Source organism: Coffea arabica, chromosome 2e, assembly GCF_036785885.1.
Source record: "Coffea arabica cultivar ET-39 chromosome 2e, Coffea Arabica ET-39 HiFi, whole genome shotgun sequence".
Lineage (NCBI taxonomy): Eukaryota > Viridiplantae > Streptophyta > Magnoliopsida > Gentianales > Rubiaceae > Coffea > Coffea arabica.
In genome coordinates, this window is record NC_092313.1 from 21,271,639 (window position 1) to 21,298,386 (window position 26,748).

Consider the following 26,748-nt stretch of genomic DNA (forward strand, 5'->3'; position numbering starts at 1 on the left):
TTGTTCAATCAAAAAAGCCAATTCTTGATAAGCAATGCATTTGAACATTTCAACAACTCCGGGGGACTACAAATAATGTCCGGGAAAAAATTGGGACAGTCCCAAAACTTTAAGGTCTAATATTGCAATTCTTTGCGCGTGCACGGTTTCCTGTAATAGGCTAATAGCCCAACCCTTTAATGCGAATTAGGGTTTGAAATTGTGCACGTGTTAAAATAATTAGGGGTTTTGGATAAAATAATTCAGGCGCGCGTGCTTCCCAAATTTGGCGCCAGTTGTAGGCATAAAACTACCTGCTTATTTTTTCAATTGTAACGGCTTCTTTTCATTATACACTTTCCAGAGTAGCCATGGCAGCATCAAAACAGCTTCCGTTCTTCACAGAAGCTGCTTCTTTTGCTCCGATGCCCTCATCAAATCGAATCTCCATAACCATATTCGGACATATGGTTATTGTGGAACTGTGCACAGCCCACATAAACCAGGTAAGATTTTCTCAATTAATCCGGGATTATCTTTACTTGTTTTTGCCATTATTTTGTGTATGAATTTAGTTTCTTTTTATGTTCATTCTCACATTAATTTGAGATGCCCTTTTGCCTGATTCGCGCATTTGGGTGCTAATGACACAGACACAGTGGTGGAAGTTGTATAAAGTCCAGAGGATGAAGAGGGTTGAAGATTTTGAGAGGGAAAAGAGAAAGAGGATCTATAGAGGTGGTGGCAGAAAAGAAAGAGCAAAGGTTTGTTTGTTTTTCTTTCCATTTTTTTAATTGTTTTCCTTTTTCTTTTTGTGTTTGTTTAATGAAATAAATAATTTCTTGGTTAATATGAGTTTGGGATATAATTCTCATCTTTTTTCCTGTCAAAATAATTTTTTTTTGAGCTGTGAAGTTTTTGCATGTGCAATGTGCATTGAATTGAAAGATTGTATTTGTCCAATTATTGGAATTGTTTGATTATTCATGCAAAAACAAAACGGCATTAATTTGCATACCATATTTTTGTGATGATTATTTGCTTTTCTGGTTCCAAGAAAGAAATGACTATAAGATTCTGCAACAGCAAGAGAGTCAAATGTTATTCTCACGTAATAAACCCGAGGCTCTTATGAAGTCAAAGACAAAACTTCTGGATTATGTATAAGGGTTTAGTATTGCATTATGGAAGGGATGACTAGGAGACACAGGGCCAGAGTTCTCAAGGATGGCAGCATTTTTGGTTGGCCATTTTTCCATTTCTCCTGCTGCACGTTCATGTCTGCATGCAAGCATATGTTTTTTCTCAAATACATTTGTAACATGCATAATACATTGTTCTTTTAGCATTTCTAATTGCCCATTTTCCCCTCCTGCAGGTTATTGTCTGCATGAAAGCATGTGTTTTCTCTCAAACACATCTGTAACATACTTTATACATTGTTCTTTTAGCATTTCTGATCGCCCCTTTTTCCATTTCCCTCTCCTACAGGTTCATGTCTGCATGCAAGCATGTGTTTGTTCTCAAATACATCTGTAACATGCTTAATCTGTCCCTATATGTACTCTATGAATTAGTTCTTTTAGTATTTTCCATTTTCATGTTGACCTCTGAGAACATCAGTTTGTTTTCCTTCTATAAACTTTTAACCGACCTTCATCACTCTGCCAATCTTCTTCCACCTTTATTTGCATTAGTTCTCTAGAATTTTTTTTTATGAGAGTTTACCTCATTTTTTTTCTCCCTCCTGTTACATATATACAAATCCATATGCTATCTTCCTTATTCTCCACTGCACACCCCAGGTGACGGTTAATGTTCTTTCTGATAACTCATCTCTTGTCTTTCATTCATATAATAGGGAATCTGAAGCTTCAATTGAATTTGACATTAGCCATTATAGATTGAATCATTATAATTATCTTCAGTTGAAAACAAATAAAAGGTTCACAATTATACTGAGAGTTTGCAAACTTCAGAAAAGCTTTACCTGTGGTGAAGTATTATAACTTCAAACCAAATATACCTACCATAGTAGGCTTTGGTTTTTTACCATACAGATTATGAGAGATAAAAAATAAGAATAATAAATGTAGACCTTGTTTTGTCGACTGAAGCAGTAATAGTATTAGCTGCTTAAGCCTTTAGGCTTCTGCAGTCAGTCATTTCCTAGGCCAAGAAATGATTGTTCTTGTAAGGCTTAAGGCTTCTGCAGTCACTTATCAAAGTACATTTTTCCATCTAATAAAGGAATGCTCTTCTTGCAAATTTCCTATTTTTGTTTTGGAGAAATTATTTGCTCTCTTAACTGGATGCTAGTGTTTGTTTCAGAGATGGAGAAGACAGAAATACAGGGCAAAGATCTCAAAAGATCCAGAGCTAAAACCAAGGCAAGCTCCAAACCACTAAAACGGAAGAGGTCAGAAAGCAATGGTAGTGGTTCTAGGAAGATTCCAAAAAAGGAAGCTGCCTCCTCCATTTCCCACTGCAAAGCCATTTTCTTGACAGATAAATCTACTACAGTTGAGACTGAAAGTTTTCAATTTCGAAATGAAGAAGTAGCTGCTATACAATTGACCAGAGTATGCAGGGATGATTTTCTGCCAAATAGAAGGTTGACAGCCTTTGTATTTCATGATGAATTCGGTGAACCACAGCCTGTTGAGATGGTTGAAGAGTGTAATCTATATATTTCAGGTCTAATCTTGCCTTTGGAGGATGCTTGTGATGATGAAAAGGAGACGAGGATTCGTTGTGAAGGGTTTGGGCCCATAATATCATGGTCATTGTCGGGGTATGATGATAACTCACCCATTATATGGGTTTCCACAGAAGCAGCTGATTATGAATGTATTAAGCCTGCTACTGTCTACCAGAAGCAATACAGTCTTTTCTTTCAGAAAGCATGTACATGTGTAGAGGTATATAGAGAGCTATCAAAATCTTGCGGAGGCAACCCTAATCTTAGTCTTAATCAGTTACTCACAGCTATTGATCATTCAGTGACAGAAAGAACAAATGTTCCTCGTGGAGCCTCTGTGAAGGACCTAATCATTTCATGGGGTAGATTCATACATGATCAACTTATTGGCTTGGATGAGACAGCTCCCAAGAATGATACAATTTTTAGGAATCTACCTGTACTTGTGTCCCTTAGGGATGCCTCAGATAAAGCTGCTGGTTTAGCATCTACAAGGACAAAATTAAAGAGAAGGAAGAATAAGGTTTTCTCATCCACTAAGATTGAGTATGACATAGCAGATAATTATCCACCACCAGCATACTATCAAAGAGGTATAAATGAGATAGATGAGCGTGCTGTATTCAAGGGTGAGACTGATGATGCTGATCAGCTTCCTCACCATGTGCTTCACAACTGGTGTCTGTATGGCTTTGATGGGAGTTTCATTTCTCTAGAATTCCTTCAATTGAATTCTTCTTCTGTAATAGAACAGCAGATTTACTGCTCAGGGATTGCCACAATTGGTGATGGAAGCAGATTTTGTCTTGACACTTGCTCTAATTCTCCAAGTTCTCCAACAGTAATAAACGCTGACAGAATACCCGTGTACTTGAGTACGATAAAGGACTGGAAGATTGAATTTAAATCATCAACAGTATCCATCTCAATCCGAACAGATATAGCCTGGTCAGCTTTCATATTCTCATCCTACTTTGATCAAGCTCTAAATTTATGTTCATTGTAAGAAAGTTTTAAGGCCATACAAGGCCAAGTATTTTACTTCTTTGTTACTTTGCTACCTAGTCTCTAATGGACCTTATATATTCTCACCTGAAACTTCTAACGATGCAGTAAGCTTTTATGATTTCTGATGAGTGATCATTTCTACTCGTTCCCCATGTCTGAATGATTACTTAACAGTTAACAGATTATTCTTGGAATCTGTCGGCACAAATTCTTCTGCATGATTAAGTTGTAAAGTTATGATAATATGGGTAATTCTAGAAAGCTCAAAGTTGAACAACATCTAGCAGTTTGTTGGAATAAAAGCTTTTCACTGGTAAAATGATCCTCTAAATTTATGTTTCAGGTATAGGTTGGCAAATCCATTGACACAGTATGGTCCATGGTATGAACCTGTTCTGAAAACAGTAACTTTAGCTGTTAGCATTGCTGAATTGTTGAAGGAACAGAGAAGAGCATCGAGGCTTTCATTTCCAGAAATCGTTAAGAGAATCTCAGATTTCAACGAGGGACATCCTGCTTACATATCCTCCATTTCAGCGGATGTTGAGAGGTATATATTTGTTCATGGGCAAACTATATTGAAGCTATTTGCAAACTATCCTGATCCGTCTATCAGAAAATGTGCTTTTGTCAGAGGCCTTAGGGATAATTTGAAAGAACTACATCGCTCTAAGTTGGTAAAGAAAAAGATATTCCCAAGCCAAAAAGAACATGTGAATTTGGAAGCTGCAGTACCACACAAAACCTCAGAGACAAAAGCAATGCCAGCTACTACTACCAAACTAATCAGCAGAATTTGGCACAAGTATTGCTCAAAGTACTTGCCTGAAGATTTCAACTATGAAGATACTGAAGCGTTGCAAGAAACGAAAAGCATTTTTGATGAGAATTTCAAGAAGTTTTACTGTGTTCCAAAGAGAAAATCGCAGTGTGCTAGCACAAAAGTCAGATGGGACAGAGAAGAAGTTGGGAAAACATCTTCAGGCGAGGTTTTCTACAAACGGGCTAACTTTGATGGACTTGTGGTTTCTGTGGGTGATTCAGTACAAGTGAAAACAGCTGATTCAGAGGAAAGCCCTCCTGTGTTTTTTATAGAGTACATGTTTGAAGACTCTGATGCCAGAAAATTAGCTCATGGAAGACTCATGCTTAGAGGATATCAGACAGTTCTTGGGTATGTTTCTGACAAGCGGGAATTGTTTTTGACTAATCATTGTCAGGAATTTGGGCTTTCTGATATCATAGGGACCATGCCTACAGAAATTCAATCAGTTCCTTGGGGCTATCAACATCGGAAGACAAATGCTGATAATCATAAGATTGATAGGGCAAGGGTAGACAAGAAAATCAAAGGGAAGCCAACGAAATTCTTCTGTAGAAGTTTGTATTGCCCTGAAAGAGGTGCTTTCTTATGCCTAAAAACTAGTTCAATGGGCCTTGGTACTGGGTATTGTGACTCTTGCAAGATAAAGGAACTGCGCAACACATCGGTATTCAAGCTGAGTAGGTACAATTTCACCTTCAAGGGAACCAAGTGTCATATTCATGACTTCGTTTATGTAACCCCCCATTCTATATCTGATGAGACAGATAAAACTCCTAAGAACGCAAGAAGTGTGGTTCTTAAACCATTCACTGTCTGCCAATTTCTGGGGATTGACCAGCATAAGCCATTTAAAAATGCTGACCCTGAATCCACGATAGTTAAACTTCGGAGATTTTTTAGACCTGAGGATATTTCAGCAGATAAAGCATACCATTCTGACATCCGAGAGGTAATTGTCTTATTTCGTCTTTTTTTTGGTACAAATTAGTAAGTGGTAACTTTACTGGATGAAGACAATGATTTTTCAAGTTGGTAGGTGCATAAGTTATGCATGCCTGGGCATTTTCTAAAAGCAGACAATGCTTCTTGGTTGTGAATATTTTTAGTAGCAATATTGATTAAAACTGATGTCAAGTCTTTTAAGATATTATTTTTTGGAACTTCCTGACTACTTATATACATTGATTTCTCAGTGATGTCCGCCCTCCCTTTGATAGAGATAGATGCACCACTGCAGCTCTAATTTTGTCCTAAATTTAGAAAATTTCAGATATATTACAGTGAGCAAGTGATTAAGGTGCCTGTTGCGGCTGTAAAAGGGAAGTGTGAAGTAAGGGAGAAGGAAGATCTGAATCCCATCCCAACTACTTATGTATCTCAGCATATTTTCTTCTGTGAACAACTATATGACCCTATATCTGGAGCTTTGCAGAAGGTTATTTTTCTTTTCCGCCTTCATCCTATAGGTTGCATTTCAAATATAAAGTCATTTACCTTTTTCTTTTCTTTCTGCTGATTTATTTCCGTTTGAAACTAATGCTTCATCCCTTGGCTCTTTTTTTTTAAATTTTTTTTCTGTTTATAAATTAATTGGAAAGTTTTCTCTTCTGCATTTCATGTATTTCAAACTTGCTCCACACAGTTACCACTTCAAGTCAAGCGGAGTCTTTCGCAAAGGAAATCAGGTAAAACTGCATTAAACAGAAAGACATCACAGAAGCGTAAAAAAGGAGAAAGAGGATTTCGTGGAGAGTTTGCAGATTGTAACAAGTTTCTTGCCACTCTAGATATCTTTGCTGGTTGTGGTGGCCTATCTTCAGGCTTGGAACAATCAGGTGATCTCAAGTTTTACAGTGCCTTGGACTTAAGAAGTATGTGGACCATTACATTCGAGGCTTAGTTTTATAAACTACTTACAGGTGTTTCAAAGACAAAATGGGCAATTGAATATGAAAAATCTGCTTCGGAAGCATTTCAACTAAATCATCCGGACGCGACAGTGTTCACTAGAAATTGCAATGTCATCCTAAGGTCTTTCCTGCTGTTTCTCTAATTCCTATTTGCTTCAGCTAGTACTGCAACATTTTTGGTGGCAGATAGGTGGTTCAGAGATGATTATGTTGGTTTTGTTTGTTTATAACATTTCGTGCTTGGATGATTAGATTTTACACCTAGTGTCTCATATTAGCACATCTGCATATCTGTATTTTTATTTTGTATCCTTTTTTGTATTGTTCATCAAAATATTGAATTGCAGGGCCATCATGACAGTCTGTGGGGATGCAGATGATTGTATATCAACCGCTGAGGCTGCTGATTTGGCTGATAAACTTGAGCAAAAGGAAATTGATGGTCTGCCGCGACCTGGGGATGTTGAGTTCATCATTGGAGGCCCTCCATGTCAGGTATCTAGAACCAGTTCCATGTTAGGAGATGAAAAAAAGAGAAATTTTGTATCAGTAAGAGTACGATTAGGCAAAGTATGTCCTTACTTTGTTATTGGCATTTCACAGTACGCATAGAACAAGGCGATTAGTGCCTTAAAATTGATTATCACCGACTTGACAATAAAAATCGCAGAATGTTATCTTGGTGACTGCATAAACAATTCTTATGTGTAACCTATGCGCATTAACAAACTTCGAATGCAGATTCTTCAATCTTGATTTTCCTTCTCTGCAGGGGTTCTCTAAGATGAACAGATATAAGGAAAGGTCTTGGAGCAAGGTCCAATGCGAAATGATATTAGCATTTTTATCCTTTGTGGATTACTTTCGACCCAAGTTCTTTCTCCTTGAGAACGTCAGGAACTTCATATTCTTTAACAAAGGGCAAATATTTCGCTTCACATTGGCATCGCTCCTGGAAATGGGATATCAGGTACATGAACATGGATTATATGTTTTGCAGCAAAATTTGAATCTTGAGCTACCACACTAGCTGGTACTATAAACTAGAGTGCATAATTGTTACACTTCTGTAGGTGAGGTTTGGCATTTTGGAAGCTGGGGCATATGGAGTTTCTCAAAACCGTAAAAGGGCATTTATATGGGCAGCTTCCCCTGAAGAGAATCTACCCGAATGGCCTGAGCCGATGTATGTTTTCAAAGGCCCAAGACTCAAGATCCCATTAGGGGGAAATATTCACTATGCTGCAGTTGGTAGCACGGCAAATGGTGCTCCATTCCGTGCAATCACCATCAGAGATACAATTGGGGAACTCCCTGCAGTGAGAAACGGGGCATTAAAACCAATAATGGAGGTAGAGTCTCTTGTTCCATTCACAAAGTTTTGCTGTTTCTACCTTTGCGTTTCTGATGGATCCCTCACATTCTGTTCTTCTCCTACTCTTCAGTACAAAAATGGACCTATTTCTTGGTTTCAAAACCAAATTCGAGGAGATATCCAGGATCTAAAAGACCACATTTCCAAGGAAATGAACGAGTTAAACCTCCTAAGGTGTCGAAAAATTCCAAAACGTCCTGGTTCTGACTGGCATGACCTTCCAGATAAACAGGTACCCTCCTGTTCTCTTCGTCCAACAGCGGAAATATCTTCTTGGTTTTCTCTAGTTTTTGTTTCTTCCAGTCTAACAAAACTGCTCTAGTTTACTGGTTCTCGATGAAACTTTTCATTTGTTCTGTCCTATGTACACTACGTTTCATCCTTGATGGAAGTTTTGATGCTGATCAAGTGGACTTTACGTTGCATCGTACTTGCCTAACACATGTATCTCCATTTCTTGGATTTTCAACTTATGTAGCATGATGTTACAGGAATACTGTAATGAGTGTAGTCTCCATTTACACACTTGGTGCAGGTTGAGTTGTCAAATGGAAAGGTGGTTAATTTGCTGCCCTCATGGTTGCTCAAGACAGCAGGAAGAAATAACCAGTGGAAGGGATTATATGGAAGGTTGGATTGGGCAGGAAAGTTTCCTACATGTATAACTGATCCTCAACCTATGGGTAAGGTTGGAAGATGGTTTCATCCTGCTCAAGATAGGATACTTACTGTGCGTGAATATGCTCGAGCTCAGGTCAGCATTTTCTTGTTATGTTTCATCCATTTTATCTCTAAACACTTGACAAATTAATTTTTTTTGTTTAAGGCACTTCAAATTTATTTTCTATTGAAATGTTGTTTATTTGTTTTGTATTTAAAGCTTCGACATGGTTGCCCCTATAAAATGAAAGCAAAACAAGAAAACCTTAAAGACTGTTCACAAGTAAATGGAACATTAGACATTTTTTCTAGATGCCAAATTGTTTGTCACAATTGAAAAATAATTAATAGAGCTCAAATTATCTTCTTGTGGGTGCAGGGCTTTCCAGACAGCTATCAGTTTGCTGGTAATATTCAACAGAAACACAGGCAGGTTGGGAATGCGGTCCCCCTTCCTTTGGCTTTTGCATTAGGGAGGAAATTGAACGAATCCATTGAAGACACATCCTCAGAATTAACATGAATGAAATCCTGAAAAAGAACACTTTAGCTTTGTGTTCGTTCCAATAAAGTTGGGGGGGGGGGGGGGGTTTACTTGGATCAACATAAACGGGAAGAGAAAAAAAGGATGCCTTGTTTAGCACCATATTCCTATTCTTCTAGTCTTTTTCTCATGCACTTATGAACCATTAAGTTGTGTTTGGATTGCATTTTTCGTCATTTTTCATGGAAAAATTACTGTAGTGATTTGATATATGTGAGGGAAAAAGGTGATAGGAAAATGTGATCACGGAAAACGACAATATTTTCCGACGAAAACAAGCAATCCAAACAAGGCATTATGTAGTTGTGATTTAGCTTTATAGGTATCATAAAGCATTCAAAGTCCAAGTTGACGAGGAAATTACATGCCACCTATGAATTGAATCTCACAACCAAACTGGTGGTATATGTTTCACCGTTGTCAACGAGGATGTTTGATGGCAATCGGCCCACCCTCTATACATAGTTTTCACTATAGCAGATAAACTAGACTCGATTTAGATTACAAGTCCTCCAGAATTTTGAGACCTATTGACCAATGAATATCATCAATAAGACGGTTAATGTTTCTAGCTCTGAGGAAATACATGATGACAAGAGGAGGAGAGGACCTACTCCTTCCCTCTCAACGGAGCTTTGCACAACCAATGCTTCTCAGAAAATGCAAGTCAAACAGTAAGGGATGCACCATTGTCAGCCATCGACAGATTAAGTATCATTGTAGCTGCCCTTGGAGCCCTGTTGGAAGTGCAAAAAAAAAAAATCAGATCAACAATGCGATAAAATCTTGAGCTTTAAGAAGCTCGAGCTATGCTGGCAAACTTCCATTTGTTGAAGCCCCTAGGTTTTCCCTCTTCATGTGCAATCAACTCATTGAGGACTAGAATCCTAAAGCTTATAGCGAGTCCACCTAGTCGTAGAAGTTTGCAAATTGGATCATGAAATCCATTGTTTCAATATATCCTTTTCTTTTAAAAAAAAAAAAAAGTGTTTTGCACGCTCAACAAATTGTTACAAACTTCGACTTAATGTCTAGAATTTTGTCCGCTAGAGTCAAAGTCTCCAGAAAACACGTCTACAAGGCTTGCAGCATTTCTTTTCTAGGCAGAACAGAGCCTAGAAGTATTCCCTATGAGTCATTTGACATTCCAGAATTATTTTCTTACTTTATATGGAAAGAAGAGAAAATGGAGTCTTAATCAAATTCTTGTGACAGCTTCTTTTCTAGAAGTTCCAATATATGCTCAACAAGAGTAACAAGGCAAAAAGAAAACACATCTATACCAAGCTTCAGGCGTCTGATAGAAAGAAGCTGAACTGCCAAAGCAGGATTGAAGCATATCAGTGTTAATCACACCAGGACTAAGTGAAACAATAGCCACTCCAACAGGCAACTCCTTGGCTACTGACCTTGTCAGACCCTCAACCGCCCATTTTGAAGCACAATAAGGTGCTACCTGTTAACATCTAATCTGAGTTCAATGGTGTTATAAAAAAAACAAGTCAATAAAAATGATGATGATGAAAACAGAAAGAGAAATAAATATACTAAGTGGGTCACAGTCTTCTCCCAAAAGTCATGGAAGAATATACAACCAAAAAATCTGACATATTAGAACATCAAGCACTTAATTCCACCTGTGCAGCAGCAGATCTTCCCCATCCAGATGACATATTAACAATTACTCCTTGCTTACGCTCAATCATAAGGGGAACAAAATGGCGCAACATGTTTGCAATCCCTTTGATATTCGTGTCAATGACCGTATCAAACTCTTCCACAGGAACATCCCAAATTTTGTTGTTCCTATTAATAGTGCCTGCATTGTTTACTGCCAAGAAGATAAAGTTAATAACCAATCTCAACGAAAAGTAAATGCATTTATCCTACAAAAAGATAGGCAAGTATGGATTTTAAAATGCATTCATCCTACAAGGATTCTCTTGAACCTTCAAATAAGATAAAATGCATCTTACATTTTCATGATTTACCATGTGTATCATACAGGTGAAACTTATCATTTTTAGCCCATTTTTCCATGTGAAAATAAGGAATTTGAAGAGGAATTAAGACACATATTTATGCAACATGGTGGTGCTGCGGATGCAAATTGGATCAGTCAGAAGTGTACAGACCATCCCAAACAAGGCATGCCTGTGTCTTATAGTAAAAAGACACTACTGACAGTACTATCTTTTTGGCTATGACCATTCCAAAAGTTTCCTAGAAAACATCAGAGGACATAAAATATTTACTGGAATAAACTAAAACTTTCTGAAGTAAAGAAACAAGTCCAGTTATAAAATTCAGCTCAGGAATGATCACACTCCATTGCTATCCATCAAAATGAAGTTGAAGCCAAAAAAGACTTCCAAAGACTATAATGCAAAATCTAGTAAAAAGTTACACTGCTTTGTTACTCTGTTCCACTCTACCATGCGACTTTCAAAGTGAAATAGAGCACCTAATACACGTTTCTACTTGAATCACAAAAAGTGCTATAATTATGTAGAACCCGTCCAGACAAGGACAATAAAAAAAGTAAGAGCACAGAAAAATTACCTATTATATCAGGAATGCTCTTCTTTTCCACCACACTTCGTGCCAAATCTTGAACACTGCTATCAGACCTCTACACAATAAACGTGAAAGTCTTACGACCAATATGCCAACCGCACATATATCACAATTCAGTGTGTAGGAATTTATGAGAAGGAACAGGTGAACAGAAGAATAACAGCACCACCTTCATTTTTAGAGATCAAGAGCTCGACAAAGTTCTCATTATCTGTTTTCAGCAAAATACGTGTAATCACCAGAAGGCCTGACTTGCCGGTCAACAGGCCAATCAACTAAAACACATACTTCCAGAACAAGGACTAAAACAACCCCCTCCACTGACCTATATATGAAAATTTAAAATCACTTTTTTATTTCATATAATGTTGTTATCCAACTTTTACAGTCTCATGCTGCAGAATTACCAGAATAGTTTACATAAAATTAAAATTGAAAAAAAAACTAAAACAACTGCCTCCTGCAAACTATGTGGGATAGTTTCACTTCATGTTTCAGTTTCATCATATGATTCTCCCAGTCCCATGTCCAGATTTTACTAGCTTCGGATTCAAAAATATCCAGAACATTGCACAATATAATAATTGGAATTGGGAAAATTCGAAGTAAAACAACTTCCTACGCAGTACATAGTACTACTTTAACCAAACATCTCCATTTCATTTTTCAATATCCAACTTTTAGGAGTTCTAAAATATTAAAACCAGAAAATTTCAAAAAAGTGCAAGGAATAGAAAAATAAATCACCCTGTACACCTAAACTTGATCACAAAAAACAGGATAAAAGATAAATTCAATGGAAAAGAAAAGGAATTGCACATTTTACGAAGTAATTGAGCATAAAATTGTAACCAAATTCATAGGATGAATAAAAAAGAACAGCTGAAGAGGAGTGATAGGTGAAGAATGCGTACCACGTCGACATTCATGACAAGGTGTTTGTTTTGAACGGCAGAAGCTGGAGAAGAAGGATTGGAGGAGGAGACTGCAGCTAGGTCGGCTTGGAGAGAATTCAGTTTATCCTGTGAGCGAGAGCAACCTATTACGGTGTGCCCGCGCTTCGCTAATTCTAAAGCTAAGGCTTTACCTAAACCTCTGCTCACTCCGGTTATGAGCACCGTCCGATGAGTTCCCGTTACTCTGGCCATGTTTGTAGTGGTCGGAGCTCCCAACGGCGTCGTTGGGGAAGCTGTCATTCTTCTGTTCACGGTAATGAGTAGTCTCTACCACCTGCTCGACTCCGTCCCCTCTCCCGACTTATTTGGGGATTAATTAATACAGTTTTTTTTTATTTTTAATTTTACTTCAGTGGCAATATTGGTAAAAAAAAAAAAAGTGTTTTATGCCCTTTTCACCCAAAAAAAAAAGTACAAATGCGTATAAATCGGAAGACCCTTTAAATTTATACAAATTCAAACAACTGTGGATTGCTAATTTTCACCACCGACAACAGAACCCTAGAGTGCTGCGATGACTGAAAGAATCGAATTGGCAATGGCGGAAGAAGAACAGGAGCAAGGGGAAGAAGGAATAAAAGATGGTTGTTCAATGAGTGAGCCGAGCTCGGCTGCGGCGGTGGCCAGCATTTGCCGGAAGGAAAAAAGGAAGGCGTCGAAGAAGGAGAAGAGGAAGCAGAAGAGGAAGGAGGCAGCAGAGAAGGAGCGGCAAGAAGAGGAAGCTCGACTAAACGATCCTGAGGAGCAGCTCCGTCTTCAGCTCGAAGAGGAGAGAGAGAGGGAGAGGGTAGAAAGGGAAAGGAGAGAATTCGAGGAGAGAGAACGGCTGTTCCTTGAAGCCTTGGCTCGGAAAAAAGCTCAGGAAGAAGAAGAAGAGGAGCAAAGAAGAATAATGACAGAAGAAGAACTAAAATTAAAAGAGAATCAGGTTCACTTTTTTCATTTGCCTTTGTCCGAAATGCGCTACTACATCAATCTTAGGTATTAATTTTTCATGAAGAGATATATACTGGTTGCTTATAATGAACTCGCTAATTAGTTTGTGGAATACTTATGGTTTACCGCGAAATTTGTTTTTGATTTTGATGATTTGCGTAAAGAATATGTGTTTGAGTATCTCAAATCTGGTAAAGATGCCTCAGTTGAGGTATTAAGGTGCGCAAACCAGGTTGATCCCTTACTGGCCTTACCGGAGGTGTAAGTGCCTCCTCTTTCCTTACCCGTTGAATCCAGAATGAGGAAGACGGTGTAACTGTCAGAATCATTATGTCGTAGGAAAAAAGAGAAAATAAATTTATTCCACACATGCTCGTATGGCGTGGTAGAATTGGTGATGGAGCTAATAAGCTCACGGACACGGAAACTTGTGATGATGAGTTTTAAGTGTTAATTTTATTCATTGCGGTGATTCTCGTTTGATGATGTTTTTGTGCTCTTATTTGTTTTTATCTATATAAAGAACTATTTAGACCCCATGTCTTGGAAGGATTTGGTTGCGTGCTTGTGGTTTTTCTGTTTTCCAACATTGCCTGCTAGTAGCGTGATGGAAACTTTCTGGATATTTTTATCTGAAATTGTAAGTTTGAGTCTCATAGGTAGCTAGTTATCAAACTTAACTTAAAGAATAGGTTGCATTTTTGTTACTTTGGACATGCCAAATTTTTGCCAATTCCCTTAAAAAGTTTGGAATAATAGAATAGTACTACTTTTTTCTCTATAGATCATATATCAAAAAGGTAATGGCAACATTCTATCTATTACGTGCTTATCATTTTCTTAAGTACTCTTTTTTCCGACTTTTCTTTTAGATTCATGCCCTATTGCACTGTAACTATTTGTCCTGAATTTTAGTAATACCTCAGGTTCACAATTGAATATGAGTCCCTTATCAGGTTAGCATGTTGCAGCCTTAACATCTTTAAGAATCAGAAAATTGTCTAGCAGTTGCAATTGTGGTAAATAGTCTACTAGTTGCAATCGTTTGATGCAAGTTAAGGGTCTTCTAGAAAATTCCCCCCTCGCCCTCTGTGTGCAAGATACATTTAAATGTACAATAACTCCTCTAGTGTGTCTTACACATGTATAACAGGTTGGACTTGAGACTGAGGCAAATGGTGAAGACGAGTGGGAATATATAGAGGAGGGCCTTCCAGAAATTATTTGGCAGGGAAATGAGATAATTGTCAAGAAGAATAAAGTCAAAATGAAAAAGAAGGATGCTGAACAGAAATGGGAAGAGGTATTGCTAACTGATTTGTCCAAATTCTACTTCCAGATTACTCCACTTTTTATGTATATATTCTTGTCCCTTGCCTCTATGGCAACACATTTTAGACAAGGTTATATTGCAGGATCCTGATAGACCAACATCAAATCCTCTTCCTCCGCAATCTGAAGCTTTTGCTGATTTCAAGAGTTCATCAACCGTATCAGCTCAACAGTTGTTGGAGAATGTTGCTCAGCAAATTCCAAACTTTGGGACTGAACAGGTACACTTTCTTTGTCTTTGCTCTTTGTTACTGCTTCCATTGCTCACTCCATTTTTGTCTGATTACATGATTTTTTGATATTTGTGTAGGCAAGCCTTATCTTTTGTTTACAAAGTGATTTCTGTGTTAGCTTTCCTCAATTTTATTTTTTGGTGAGGAAAGTCATACCTTTTTCTCTTTTTGTTTGCTGGGTGTATGGCAGGACAAAGCCCATTGTCCATTCCACCTGAAAACAGGGGCCTGTCGTTTTGGGTCTCGATGCAGCAGAGTTCACTTTTACCCTGAAATATCTTGTACGTTGCTCATCAAGAATATGTACAATGGACCTGGCCTTGCCTGGGAGCACGACGAGGGGCTTGAGGTCTGTTAAGAAGTGACTAGTATCCTGTTCTTGTCTTTGAACTACTTCAATACTTCAACTATTGGTTATTTTGTATCTTAGCATTTTGATAGCAATTACATGTCAAACTTGTTTCTCGTATTCTGAAGTCAGGAGCCTACTTTTGATGGATTGGGGCCAGATTTTTAGGCTGGCCACAGCCTTTCATTCTTTCCATGCAAAGTCGGTCATTATTATTAGTATAGTTCTGGTCAACATGTTGTTAAACTTAAATACACATAGTTATTGTTACTTGTGTCTTAGGTGAGAACAGAAAGTGGAGGTTTATTTCATTTAACTTCATATTCTGGTGTAGTCTAGTAGAAAATGGAGAATGTTCCAATGGTAACTTGGCAAACTGAACACAGAGACGATCTCTTTCTTTATGTAGGGCTACAGAAAATCTAAGTCCTTGCTAATTAGTTTATGCAGAACTTTGTGTATTGCATGTTCCTTTTGTTACCAACAAAGAGGAGGTAATTTCTGTTTAACAGTGTAAAGGGTCATGTATCCCTCGTTTGGAACATGATAAGTTTGACGTGCTTTTGGTGCATTTTGATAATTATCTGGCAAAGTTTCTAGTGTTTGTTTTTTGTTTCTATGAAATTCCTATGAGGAGGTACACTGTGTTTTGATGTCATACGGTGTGTATGAGTTTCCTTGTGAATGGATGCTTCTTGTACTTCTTGCTGGCTGTTTAGATAACTTACTCCAGTGGGGAAAAATGTAAAATTTTGTTAGGAAAGTACTTCCAATTAATTGTATTTCTGAAAAAAATAAGTTGTCTGTAACGGCATTATTTATACAAAAGGTTTTTTTTTTATTGGTTTCATTGGAGAGACTTCTTGCCTCTATATGTTAACAGTAGGTGTTAATGCACCAAGTATTGGAATAATTTTCCCTTTGGACATTTTCTGTATCCATTTGAGGCTCTTTGTTTCCTGTGTCAATATTCTGAATAAATGGCAGACTTAACTTGGATGTTCTTTTCCTAAGTTTCTCTTGCTGTACTTGTATCCTGATTGCTATTCTCAAGTTTACGAGCTTTACTGGCTATGTTCTTAAAAGATGGTCAACATATTATTATTGTCCCTAGTTTATCCTATGCAGTGAACCCCCCCCCCCCCAACCGAGTTTTTTTTAATCTTGCTTATTATAATTGCTGTGGTCTTCTGGTGATTGATTACCTTAACTTCTAAGCATTTCAGGATTTCTGTTTTCTTTTCTCCAATGGGCCCCCCTTTGTTTGGGGGGGGGGGGTTTACTATCTTCGAGTTAGAGGAGCATTTGGCTTGTTGTTGTGTATAGTTATTTGGTACAGACCTTGATGTGAATTACACTATGTAGGTTGTCTTGTTGTATTCTTTAACTCAGATTATTACAGAGGTTCTGCTCCATGTTGATGGAGGTGCATGCTCATGCCTTGCTTGGTTGGAGCTGAAAGATTTCCAATCTGTATCCTACACAAGCTTGAATTATTATTGGATGGAATTGTTGTTTGTTCAATTTGATTGGTGTCAAGTCACTGTTTCTACCTTGCTGTTGCTTTTGAATAGTAGCATGCAATTATTCGATTGCTAGTCAAATTAATGTAGATAATGGTCCCTTAATACTGTCTCTATTTCAACTGACCAAAAAAATGATTTTAGTTTTTCTAGCTGGAGAAAAAGAATATGGAAAAAAATGGAAAGTAATGTATTCTTTAACTCTTTGTTATGCCTATATTCCACTTCTGAAGATTTAAGATGGCTGCTCTCTGCTGCTCGAGATTGCTTAAGAACCATGTAACTTTTAGCCTATATTCTTCTTCTAAAGATTTAAGATGGTTGTGTTGTACTTATTGAGATTGCTCATGAACCATGTGATTGTTATGCATCTGTGAATTCGGTTTCTCTTAACAAATACTAGCACTTTGGGAAGCCGATCTCCTCCCAAATAAGTTTGGCTAGTTCCTAAAATGCGGCTTGAGAAAATTACAGCATTTAGAATTATGCAGACTTGTACTAGAGGAAGGGAGTTACACAATCTTGACTGTAAGTGGAAAGCATATTTTGTTTTTTGTTGAATGTCACATGTGATAAAAAAAAAAAAAAAGCTATTGCTGAAGGATTTCCTTGTATTAGGTCAAAATTCTAACTTCAGAATAGTGTATCATTCACAAAAGTTTACAGCATTGTTGCTAGATGGATTGGGGGTTATTTCCTCTTTTTTTTTGTTTTTGGGGGGATGGGGGGAGGGCAAAATAGGAAGTAGCAAAATTCTCTACTCCGGGTATAGGTTGTGGAGGAGAGGTGAAAAGTATAAAGGGTCTAATTAAATATATTTACAAGAAAGGAAATTGGGTTGAGCTTTTCAGATTATCTTGTTGTCTCAAGTAAAAAGCTTTTCTAGACTAGCTTAATTCACAAATGATGAAATGTTATGATATGCATTTTATTCCCTTGCCTTTTTTTATATGGTGAAACATTGGAGATTGAACCGTTTACTGTAGTATCTAACAAGAAACCACCCTTTTCTCCTGCCAACAAAATAAGAAGTACATGTGCATGTAAAAATTGATTAAATTGAGACATGCTTGGTGTGGTACTTGCTAATACCAAATATCAGGGTTAGTTATATTTTGTTTGCTCATTTTCCAACTTTCCATGTTGCATTAATTGAATGTATGGGAATTATCTCTGTAAATATTTGACTTGTCTGTTTCTTCTTTGCACATTTATTGTAGCAGTTCTGACCTCTTTTTTTGGGTTGTTGATACACAACCCCTAAGATTGCTTTCTAATGAAGCACCACATGTTTGAAGTTTAATGTGTCTTTTTAATATTCTAAATCCATGCAACATCTCGATCTAGCTTTGTTCTACATGTGTTATCAGTATGTTAAAGAAGGCTTCAAGTTCTTATCTGGTGGGGATTTACTAGCTCCACCAGAATATCAGGCAATTAAATGAATGTGGGCTATCTTTATGCATTATAAGTTTGTGAGTTGTTGTGTTTGTTCAGAAATTAAGATGCTTCTCTGTTCTCTTGGTTGCAATGTAAACCATCGGATTTCACTTGTACTTGAAAGTGTATGTCAATATGTTTAGGCTTAAAGGAGTATGACTTCTTTACATCCAATGGTGAAGTAGTGTGTAAGCACATGTAAAACTTGTTAAACTCCTAATATGCTTGTAGGTGCTGACTGGAATCACTGTTTCTGTATAAATGCTGTTTTTGATGTTCATGGAAGTTGAAATATGGTTACAAAATCTTGTTTCAATTTTTCAATCACGTCATGCCCTGCTTTACCTTATCAGCAACAATTGTGTGACTTGTTTTTACTACTGATATTTCTCTTTATTTTTTTGGGCTTTTCTTATGTTTATGCTATGAATCCCTTTTTGTACTTTTTTTTTTTTGGGCAGTATACTGAGGAGGAGGTTGAGCGTTCTTATGAAGAATTTTATGAGGATGTGCATACAGAGTTTCTGAAATTTGGAGAAATAGTTAACTTCAAGGTATGCATCAGCCAAAATGGAGTTTGTTCTGGTAGCCTAGGTTTTGGCAATAATTGTGCTGTAGTTTTAGTAGTAAATCACATTGCATGAATGAAGTTCCTGATTTGTGGAATTTGGAAGAAGGGTGCAGTGTTTAATTTTTCCTCTCTAGTGCTGACATGAAAATCTTTTCCTAGATGTAGGAGTGAAATGCAGAAAAGCATTGAGATGTTGTCTTCTTTTAGATGAAATAGAGCTTGTTTTTGCTTATTTATGTCCTTGAGTCCAAGAACATACCTTTTGCAATATATGTAGGTTTGCAGGAATGGTTCATATCATTTGCGAGGGAATGTCTACGTACACTACCGAGAGTTGGATTCTGCAGTTCTTGCCCGCCGTTTTATCAATGGCCGTTATTTTGCTGGCAAACAGGTATTGCCTTGGGGATTTTCTTAACTAGACTAGAAAAAATGTTGGTCCATGCTTTGCAGTTGACTGATTTTCTTTTTTTATATAAAATGATGGGAGCCAACCGGAATATCATCGGTCTTCATATGATCTTATGGTCGAATATATTGGAGGGAGATATAAATATCTCCTTTGTCTTAGATCATTTATAAATTTTTAGGAGAAAACAACTATCTGTATTAGTGTTTTATGTGCCAATACATGAATACTGTGTTTCCACTTCTTACATGGTAAAATTCTCAAGCTTTCTTTTTTTCTTAGGTGAATTGTGAGTTTGTTGGTGTAACAAGATGGAAAGTTGCCATTTGCGGAGAGTATATGAAGTCAAAGCTCAAGGTATTGCTAATAATATCTGAAGCAAATGCAGAACCTTTTAGGGTATCAGTTATCATAAGACATTTCATTTATAAAGTTGTGGCATTTTCTGTAACTTGTCATCTCATGTAAGTTGTTTTCTCTGCAACTTGTCATCTCATGTAACATCTTTTCTTTTGTTAGACATGTTCTCGTGGGACTGCATGTAATTTCATTCATTGTTTCCGCAATCCTGGTGGGGATTATGAGTGGGCTGATTGGGAGAAACCACCCCCAAAGTATTGGGTGAAAAGGATGGCTGCTTTGTTTGGTTATTCACACGAGTCTGGGTATGACAAATGGGTTGAACAAGAAACCAAAGGACAACGTAGGAACTCCAGCAAAAGTTTGATAGCTGATGAAGAAAGGTGTGTATGTTGTCGCTATAGATAGCATTTGATATTGTTATTGGGAGAGTTGAATTTGCTGTTCTCAATGGACATATTTTGTTGAGTCTGTTTAGCCCACTAATCTTAAGAAACTTTTGCCTGCTGGTTGTTGTTCACTCCCTGATTGGTCAATTTCCATTTTTCAACTTTCCCCCTTTTTTATTGTTGGAGCTATAAAGATACACCCTGCTTCTTTTTATTTATTTTGTTGAAATGGTATTTTCAATACAACCCCCCCCCCCCCTCTCTTTCTCCTCCAAAAAAAAATTTAAGGCCAGGTTGTGGAATATAGGCAGCAGAAAATGCATTACTTGCGTTTTCTCTTTCTTTAAAGAGTGACAAAATCCATAGGCAACTAGCATGGACCAGTCTTTCATTGTTAGATTCATTCCTGGTTTTTTCTGTTTCCATAAAGAGAATGACAAAGGTCAAACGGAACTAGCATGATCAGTCTTTCTTTGTTAAATTGCTCATAATATTTTCCGTTGTATATGACTAGTGCAAGTACATGTCATCCACTTGTGCCTCTTGTTAAGCATAACCATATATGTGACCCTGTCATGACAACTGTGGCAGTTCTATCTTGTTGGGGTACGAATTTTATCTTGATAGAATTTATTTGGTTTATGTGTTAATTTCGAGTTTAGTTATTTGCCCTCTGACAAAGTTTGAATATGTTATCAGATACCGCTCTCGAAGATCTTTGTCTAGAGAAATAAAATCTTCAAACAGTAGTCCAAGAGATAATTACAAAGAAGACAAGTTTAGGAGGAGTAAATACAGCAAAAGGTACAGGAGTGATGACACAAAGAGGCTGGAGGTTCCTGATGAAAGAGAATATGAAGAGGAAAGACAATCCCGAAGCCATCAGCGTGGCAAGAGAGGACAATATGAGAGGGAATTCGATAGAGCTTGGTTGGATGAAGAAAAAGATGCTGATGGGTACTATTACAGCACAAGAAACACAAGAGAAAGCTCCAGAAGCCCCTTTAGGAGAAGGTCACAATCACATGATTGTCGAGAAATTGACAAGCGCAAAATTCCAGAAAAGATCTCAAGAAAAAATCATGCGTTATCTGGAACTGCAAATGATAGTGATTGCAATAAGGAAGCATCCGCTTATACTGATTCTGGCCGGGACTTTTCACACGAGAATAAAGACTGTATATCCTCACGAGACCTTTTGTATAGGAGGGGAGCCTCAGATAGTGATTCCGCTGGAGACTGGTCCGATTGGATCATAGAGAGTCGCCGTGTGCAAACAAGAAAATCATCGGCACGTGTAGATGAAGCTGCAGGATTTTCTAGTGATCTCCAGGAATCAGGGAAAAGTTTACATGACAAGTATGACGAGAATGGATCTGAACATGCTAAACCCAATCTTCAGAGAGGCTGGAGACGTACTAGCTCTTGTAAAAGGAAGACCAGAGGAGACGATTATTCTGATGAGGACGAGGATAGTGACACAAGAGGCCGCCGTGAAATTGACAAAGATGATACAAGAGAACACCATAGGCATAACCATTCGAGTAGAAAGACCAGAAAAGCTGATTATGCTGATTATGCTGATGAGAACATTGACGAAAGAGGCCACTTGGAAACTGAAAAAGTTGATTCAAGAGAACACCACAAACACAACCGTTCTGGTAGAAAGACCAGCAAAGCTGATTACGCTGATAAGCACGATGAGGACATTGACAAAAGAGGCTGCTGGGAACCTGAAATGGTTGATGCGAGAGAATACCATAAGCATAACCATTCAAGTAGAAAAACCAGAAAATGTGATTATGCTGGTGAGCATCATGAGGACATTGACAAAGGAGGCCACTGGGAACCTGAAAAACTCGATACAAGAGAGCACCATGAACATAGAAGAAAATCTCATGGCAGGTCTGGGTCACATGATCAGAATGTTGACAAGCACTCTAGAAAGAGCAGGTCAAGCAACCAGAAAAGGAAATCTTATTCGAGGGAGAGGGACTGATGAAAATTTGGACTAATCTCGAAAGGATGGCATGGTTGTTGAAGCTAATGGCAAGGTGATCCATGCAAAGGAAGACGAGATTACCAGTTCATACCCAGGCTTTGAACATCTTCAAGAGAGTATTGTCTGTGGTGCTGCGGGAAGCTCGATTTTTGGGATAAATGAAGATATTCTAAGTCCATACTACCACGTTGACCCTTCAATATAGGGCCATTGGCTTCAGAACCTCCTCTCTCTTATGCTGGTAGTGGGAGGCTTCAAGAACTTGTCAATGTAGATGTCATGCAAGCGGCCTGGCCTGTTGGTCACTAGTTTTGATGCAAAGTTTATTCTCTTCGAGTTAAAATCTGTACGGATGCTTGTATCCTCTAACCCAAAGTTTACAAATATTTGAGCTGCTTGATCTGCGAATTCTGTCTTTCCTCTATCTTTGAAAGTTCCTATTCAACGAGTATCTTTTTTTTTTTTTCAACAAACGTTAAATGTCATTTTATAGATTAAACTTGATACTACAAGAACTTAATTACAAAAGGTGGCCTCAGCCCTCCAATCTTTGTTGGCTGCTTCTATAAGCCACATTGGGAAGTTGTTTTCCCAGTCAATGTCATTAACTAGCTTTGTTGCAAATTGTGCTAGCCTATGACTTCCTACATTAGCTGATCTAGGTACCCAAAGGACTGTGCAAAAATCAAAACCTTTGATTAGATCCTCAATGTCTTCCAAGATGGTTGCTATAAGACCTTCCTGTACATTGTTGCTTGTGATCATGTCGACTGCTGTTTTACAATCTGACATTACTTCTATCTTTCCCCATCCTGCTCGCCTTGCCATCTGGAGTGCCATTCTAATGGTTAAGGCTTCTTCCATTAGTGCCTCTCCTATTTTCATCTCCATTACTCCTCTTGCCCTCAATATCTCTCCTGTCCAGTGCCTAGCTATTATCCCCTTTCCTGTTCTGATCAGCTTTGCACTTATAGCCGCGTCCGTGTGAATTCTTATGATACCTTCTTTTGGTGACTCCCTAACCCTTCTCTGCTGATCTGACCCTATTCCTCCTTCCCTATCCTTCCTTTCTCTTCCTATCACCTCCTCATATTCAGTCCACTCCTGTTGTGCCTTCCCAATTATTTTCCTTGCTTCTCCTTTTTCATTTTCAAATTGGGCCTTGTTCCGTGACTTCCATATTTGCCACAGTATGTTTGCTGTTAAGCAGATTCTTTCCTTTCCTTTTTCCATTTTCTCAGTTTGTGAGACTGCCTCCCACCATCTCCACAGGTTATTTTGAAGGTCTTGCAACCCATCCCATCTCACTGGTGCTATCTTCCACACTGTTTGAGCTATCGGGCATTTGAAAAACATATGCTCCATAGTTTCTACATCCTCCCCACACCCACTACATATCCTGTCACCTTTGCCTGTTCTGTTATAGATTGTCTCCTTGGTGGCTAAGCTGTTTTGCAAACTCCTCCAGATGAAAAGCTTCAGCTTATGTTTCAAGTTCAGTTTCCAGAAGCGTTTCCAAAAGCTATGCTTTCTGATTTCCCAACTTGTTTCTTCTCCTATCCTGTCTCTTCTCATTTCATTGCTCCTTTCTTGCACGACATTTGCGTATCCTGTTTTCACAGTGTACTGCCCAGATTTGGAGAAGCTCCAGAATAGCCTGTCTTTTCTTCTAAAACAGCTGAGTGGCATACTGATGATCTTCATACTATCCTCTGGATTGAGGATTTGCTTTATAATTTCTGCATTCCATCTTCCATTTTTTATTAGCTGGTTCACTGTCTGAATCTGGCAGTTTGGAGCACGACTTGTTGTTACTGTACCTGTTCTTGTTCCTATTATCCACCTGTCCTTCCAAATGTTCACTTGACTTCCATCTCCTATCCTTTTCCACATGCCTCTCTGGATCAATCTCCCTGCGCTATGAACACTTTTCCATGACCATGATGCTGATTGTGGAGGGTTTTTATCCAGCGCATTTGGGTCTTTTAAATATTTTTCTCTGAGCACTTTACTCATTAGCAGATTTGGGGAAGTTAGTATTCTCCAAAGCTGCTTGGCAAGTAAGGCTTCATTAAAAGCTTCCAGGTCTCTAAAACTCAAACCCCCCTTTCCTTTAACTTCTGATAATTTTTTCCAACTTAACCAATGCATTTTTCTGTCTTGTTGACCACTTCCCCACCAGAAATTCGCTATGCACTTGCATATATCCTTTCGGCAGCTTGAAGCAAGCCATGGCATAATTTGGCATAGCTTGAATCACAGACTTTATCAGGACTTCTTTTCCAGCTGGACTCAACATTTTGTTTTTCCACCCTTTTAATTTTTTCATGATTGAGCTCTTGATGTACCCGAAAACTTGGTTCTTTGACCTTCCTATTGCCATAGGCAGACCCAGGTAGCTACCACTGCTTGCTTCCCTCATGTCCCCTAACTCTTGACACACCTCTACTCTGGCCTGTCTAGTAGTGTTCCTGCTGAAGTACACAGCTGATTTGTCACAATTGATCACTTGCCCCGACGCCTTTGAGTAAGCCTGTAAGATTTCCTTTATTTGCTTTGCCTCTTGAACTGTTGCTTTGTAGCAAATTACCGAATCATCCGCAAAAAATAGGTGCGATATTTGGGGCTCATTTTTGCATACTTTGACTCCTGTGATGTTTCCTTGGTTCATCTCCCTGTTGATCATATAAGAAAGTCCCTCTGCACAAATTAGAAAGAGATACGGAGAAAGGGGGTCCCCTTGTCTCAGCCCCCTGCTGGCTGTGATATATCCCACCCTTTCTCCATTCAGGTTAAAAGAATATGACACAGAGGATACACAAGCCATAATCCATCGAACAAAAATAGGACAGAAGCCCATGCGCATCATCATTCTCCCTACAAATTTCCACTCCACCCTATCGTAAGCCTTAGACATATCTAACTTTAGAGCCATATAGCCTACTCTCCCTTTTTTTTTGTTTTTGAGAAAATGCATGACTTCTTGAGCAATAAGGACATTATCCATAATCTGCCTACCAGGAACAAAAGCAGATTGAGACTCACTGATACACTTGTTTAGCACAATCTTTAGCCTATTAGCCAGCACTTTGGAAATGATTTTATACAAGGTATTACACAAGCTGATAGGCCTATACTGAGTCAAATTTAAAGGATTATCAACCTTAGGAATCAGGGTGATAAGAGTTTCATTAGCCGCCCTCAGCATATTTCCCGTATGGAAAAAACTAGTTACTGCATTAACCACATCTATGCAAACAATATTCCAATAATTTTGAAAGAACAACGGAGACATACCATCAGTACCAGGAGATTTATTAGGATGCATAGAAAAGAGTGCTTTTTTGATTTCCTCTTCCTTCACTGGTTGTATCAGTTGCTCATTCATCTATCTTGAGATAGTATTTGGAACACCTTGAGTTACATCTTGCTCCTGTTCAGGATTTGCTGTTGTGAGCAGCTGTTGGTAATAGCTGCAAATTTCGTTTGTCACTTCTTGTTCAGTTTCACACCATTCCCCATTGCTCCTCTGTAAAGCTGTGATTTTGTTCTTTTTCCTTGTGGCCATCACACTTGCATGGAAATAAGCAGTGTTTTTATCCCCTTCCTGCAGCCACCTGCATCTTGCTTTCTGACTCCAGTAAAGTTCTTCCTCTTTGTACGCTTTGCTGAGTTGAAGTTTCATATCCACTAGCTGCCCTCGTATCCCATCTCCATCTGACACTTTTAATTCCTGCATTTTCTTTTTAATCTGTTCCATTTTCATCCCAGAGTTCATCCTCAGCTTTCTGTTCCATATCAACAGTGCCATTCGACATTCTTTAATTTTCCTCATCACTTTAAACATTCTTGATCCCTTCTGTTCCTTTCCCCATGCAGCCTCTATGATACCTTTGCTTTCCCCATTTCTTGCCCACCTTTGGTCAAAGTAAAACCTTCTTTTTGTTTTTCTCTGATTGGGAATAGTGTCCAGGATCAGAAAGCTGTGATCTGAGGCTTCGGTTTCTTGGTGAATGCAAACTGCCTTTGCAAAAAGTTGGAACCAGTTCACAGAACCTAAACATCTATCCAGTCTCTCCCTCACCTCTCCCTCCCCTTCCCAATGATTACACCATGTCCATGGTTTTCCTTCAAAAGCTATATCCACCAAATCATTTTCCTTGATAAACCTATTAAACTCTCTGTAACTACCCTCGGCTCTCACTCTCCCCCCCCATTTTTCTTCCCCTGATCTTATATCATTAAAGTCCCCCACTAAGATCCAGAGATCCCCCCAATCTTTCTTTTTTTCCTCTATCTTTCTCCATTGCTCTTTTCTAATGTTTTCATCAGTACTAGCATACACTCCCACTAACCACCATTCACACTTTGCCTCCAGGTCCTTTATTTTTACCTCTATGAAGAAGTTACCATCAGTAATACTTTCCACCTGCACCTCCTCCTTCCAGAATAGAGTTAGACCTCCTGCCTTGCCTACCGGTTCTACCACATAACATTGATCGAATTTCAGTTGCCTCTTCACTTTTTCCATCACAGTTTTCTTGTTTTTTGTTTCACTCAGGAACACAATACTTGGAAAGTGGAGATATATCATCTCCTTTAGTTGGGGAATTGTCAAGGGTCCTCCCACACCTCGACAATTCCACACCAATGTCTTCATTTGCATAG

The 26,748-nt window shown here is 38.3% G+C and overlaps 5 protein-coding genes across 8 annotated transcripts; 2 read left to right on the plus strand and 3 right to left on the minus strand.

Moving 5' to 3' along the window:
- Positions 1-201: 201 nt before the first annotated feature.
- Positions 202-8,982, plus strand: LOC140036874 (DNA (cytosine-5)-methyltransferase 1B-like). The gene is made up of 13 exons (XM_072079900.1): positions 202-485; positions 639-743; positions 2,311-3,628; positions 4,032-5,463; positions 5,785-5,949; positions 6,157-6,349; positions 6,434-6,545; positions 6,772-6,919; positions 7,197-7,394; positions 7,498-7,776; positions 7,870-8,031; positions 8,335-8,553; positions 8,839-8,982. The coding sequence occupies exons 3-13, from the start codon at positions 2,313-2,315 to the stop codon at positions 8,980-8,982; spliced, it is 4,368 nt and encodes a 1,455-aa protein (XP_071936001.1). The 5' UTR covers positions 202-485; positions 639-743; positions 2,311-2,312.
- On the minus strand, positions 8,744-12,881 carry LOC113731952 (NADPH-dependent pterin aldehyde reductase). Of its 3 annotated transcripts, none has more exons than XR_011840437.1 (6): positions 12,495-12,880; positions 11,566-11,635; positions 10,641-10,834; positions 10,287-10,459; positions 9,618-9,740; positions 8,744-8,990 (listed from the first exon to the last, which is right to left on the minus strand). XR_011840437.1 is itself a non-coding variant. In XM_027257501.2 (5 exons), the coding sequence occupies exons 1-5, from the start codon at positions 12,774-12,776 to the stop codon at positions 9,671-9,673; spliced, it is 789 nt and encodes a 262-aa protein (XP_027113302.1). In that variant the 5' UTR covers positions 12,777-12,881; the 3' UTR covers positions 9,352-9,670. The 3 variants fall into 3 exon arrangements, 1 of the variants encoding a protein (XP_027113302.1); XR_011840436.1 differs by lacking the exon at positions 8,744-8,990 and adding an exon at positions 9,352-9,530; XM_027257501.2 differs by lacking the exon at positions 8,744-8,990 and having other exon boundaries at positions 9,352-9,740; positions 12,495-12,881.
- A 75-nt stretch (positions 12,882-12,956) lies between these two features.
- On the plus strand, positions 12,957-22,488 carry LOC140004389 (uncharacterized). Of its 2 annotated transcripts, none has more exons than XM_072079902.1 (9): positions 12,957-13,464; positions 14,638-14,775; positions 14,888-15,025; positions 15,228-15,386; positions 18,811-18,903; positions 19,198-19,314; positions 19,612-19,686; positions 19,849-20,072; positions 20,778-22,488. In XM_072079902.1, the coding sequence occupies exons 1-9, from the start codon at positions 13,051-13,053 to the stop codon at positions 22,075-22,077; spliced, it is 2,658 nt and encodes an 885-aa protein (XP_071936003.1). In that variant the 5' UTR covers positions 12,957-13,050; the 3' UTR covers positions 22,078-22,488. The 2 variants fall into 2 exon arrangements, with proteins under 2 accessions (XP_071936003.1, XP_071936002.1); XM_072079901.1 differs by having other exon boundaries at positions 12,958-13,464; positions 14,626-14,775.
- Positions 22,489-22,596: 108 nt separating this feature from the next.
- On the minus strand, positions 22,597-24,096 carry LOC113728772 (uncharacterized). Its single transcript, XM_027253136.2, has one exon. It carries the CDS (start codon positions 24,094-24,096, stop codon positions 22,597-22,599), a length of 1,500 nt encoding a protein of 499 aa, XP_027108937.2.
- A 1,372-nt stretch (positions 24,097-25,468) lies between these two features.
- Positions 25,469-26,740, minus strand: LOC140036151 (uncharacterized). Its single transcript, XM_072077449.1, has one exon. The coding sequence runs from the start codon at positions 26,738-26,740 to the stop codon at positions 25,469-25,471; it is 1,272 nt and encodes a 423-aa protein (XP_071933550.1).
- Positions 26,741-26,748: the final 8 nt, after the last annotated feature.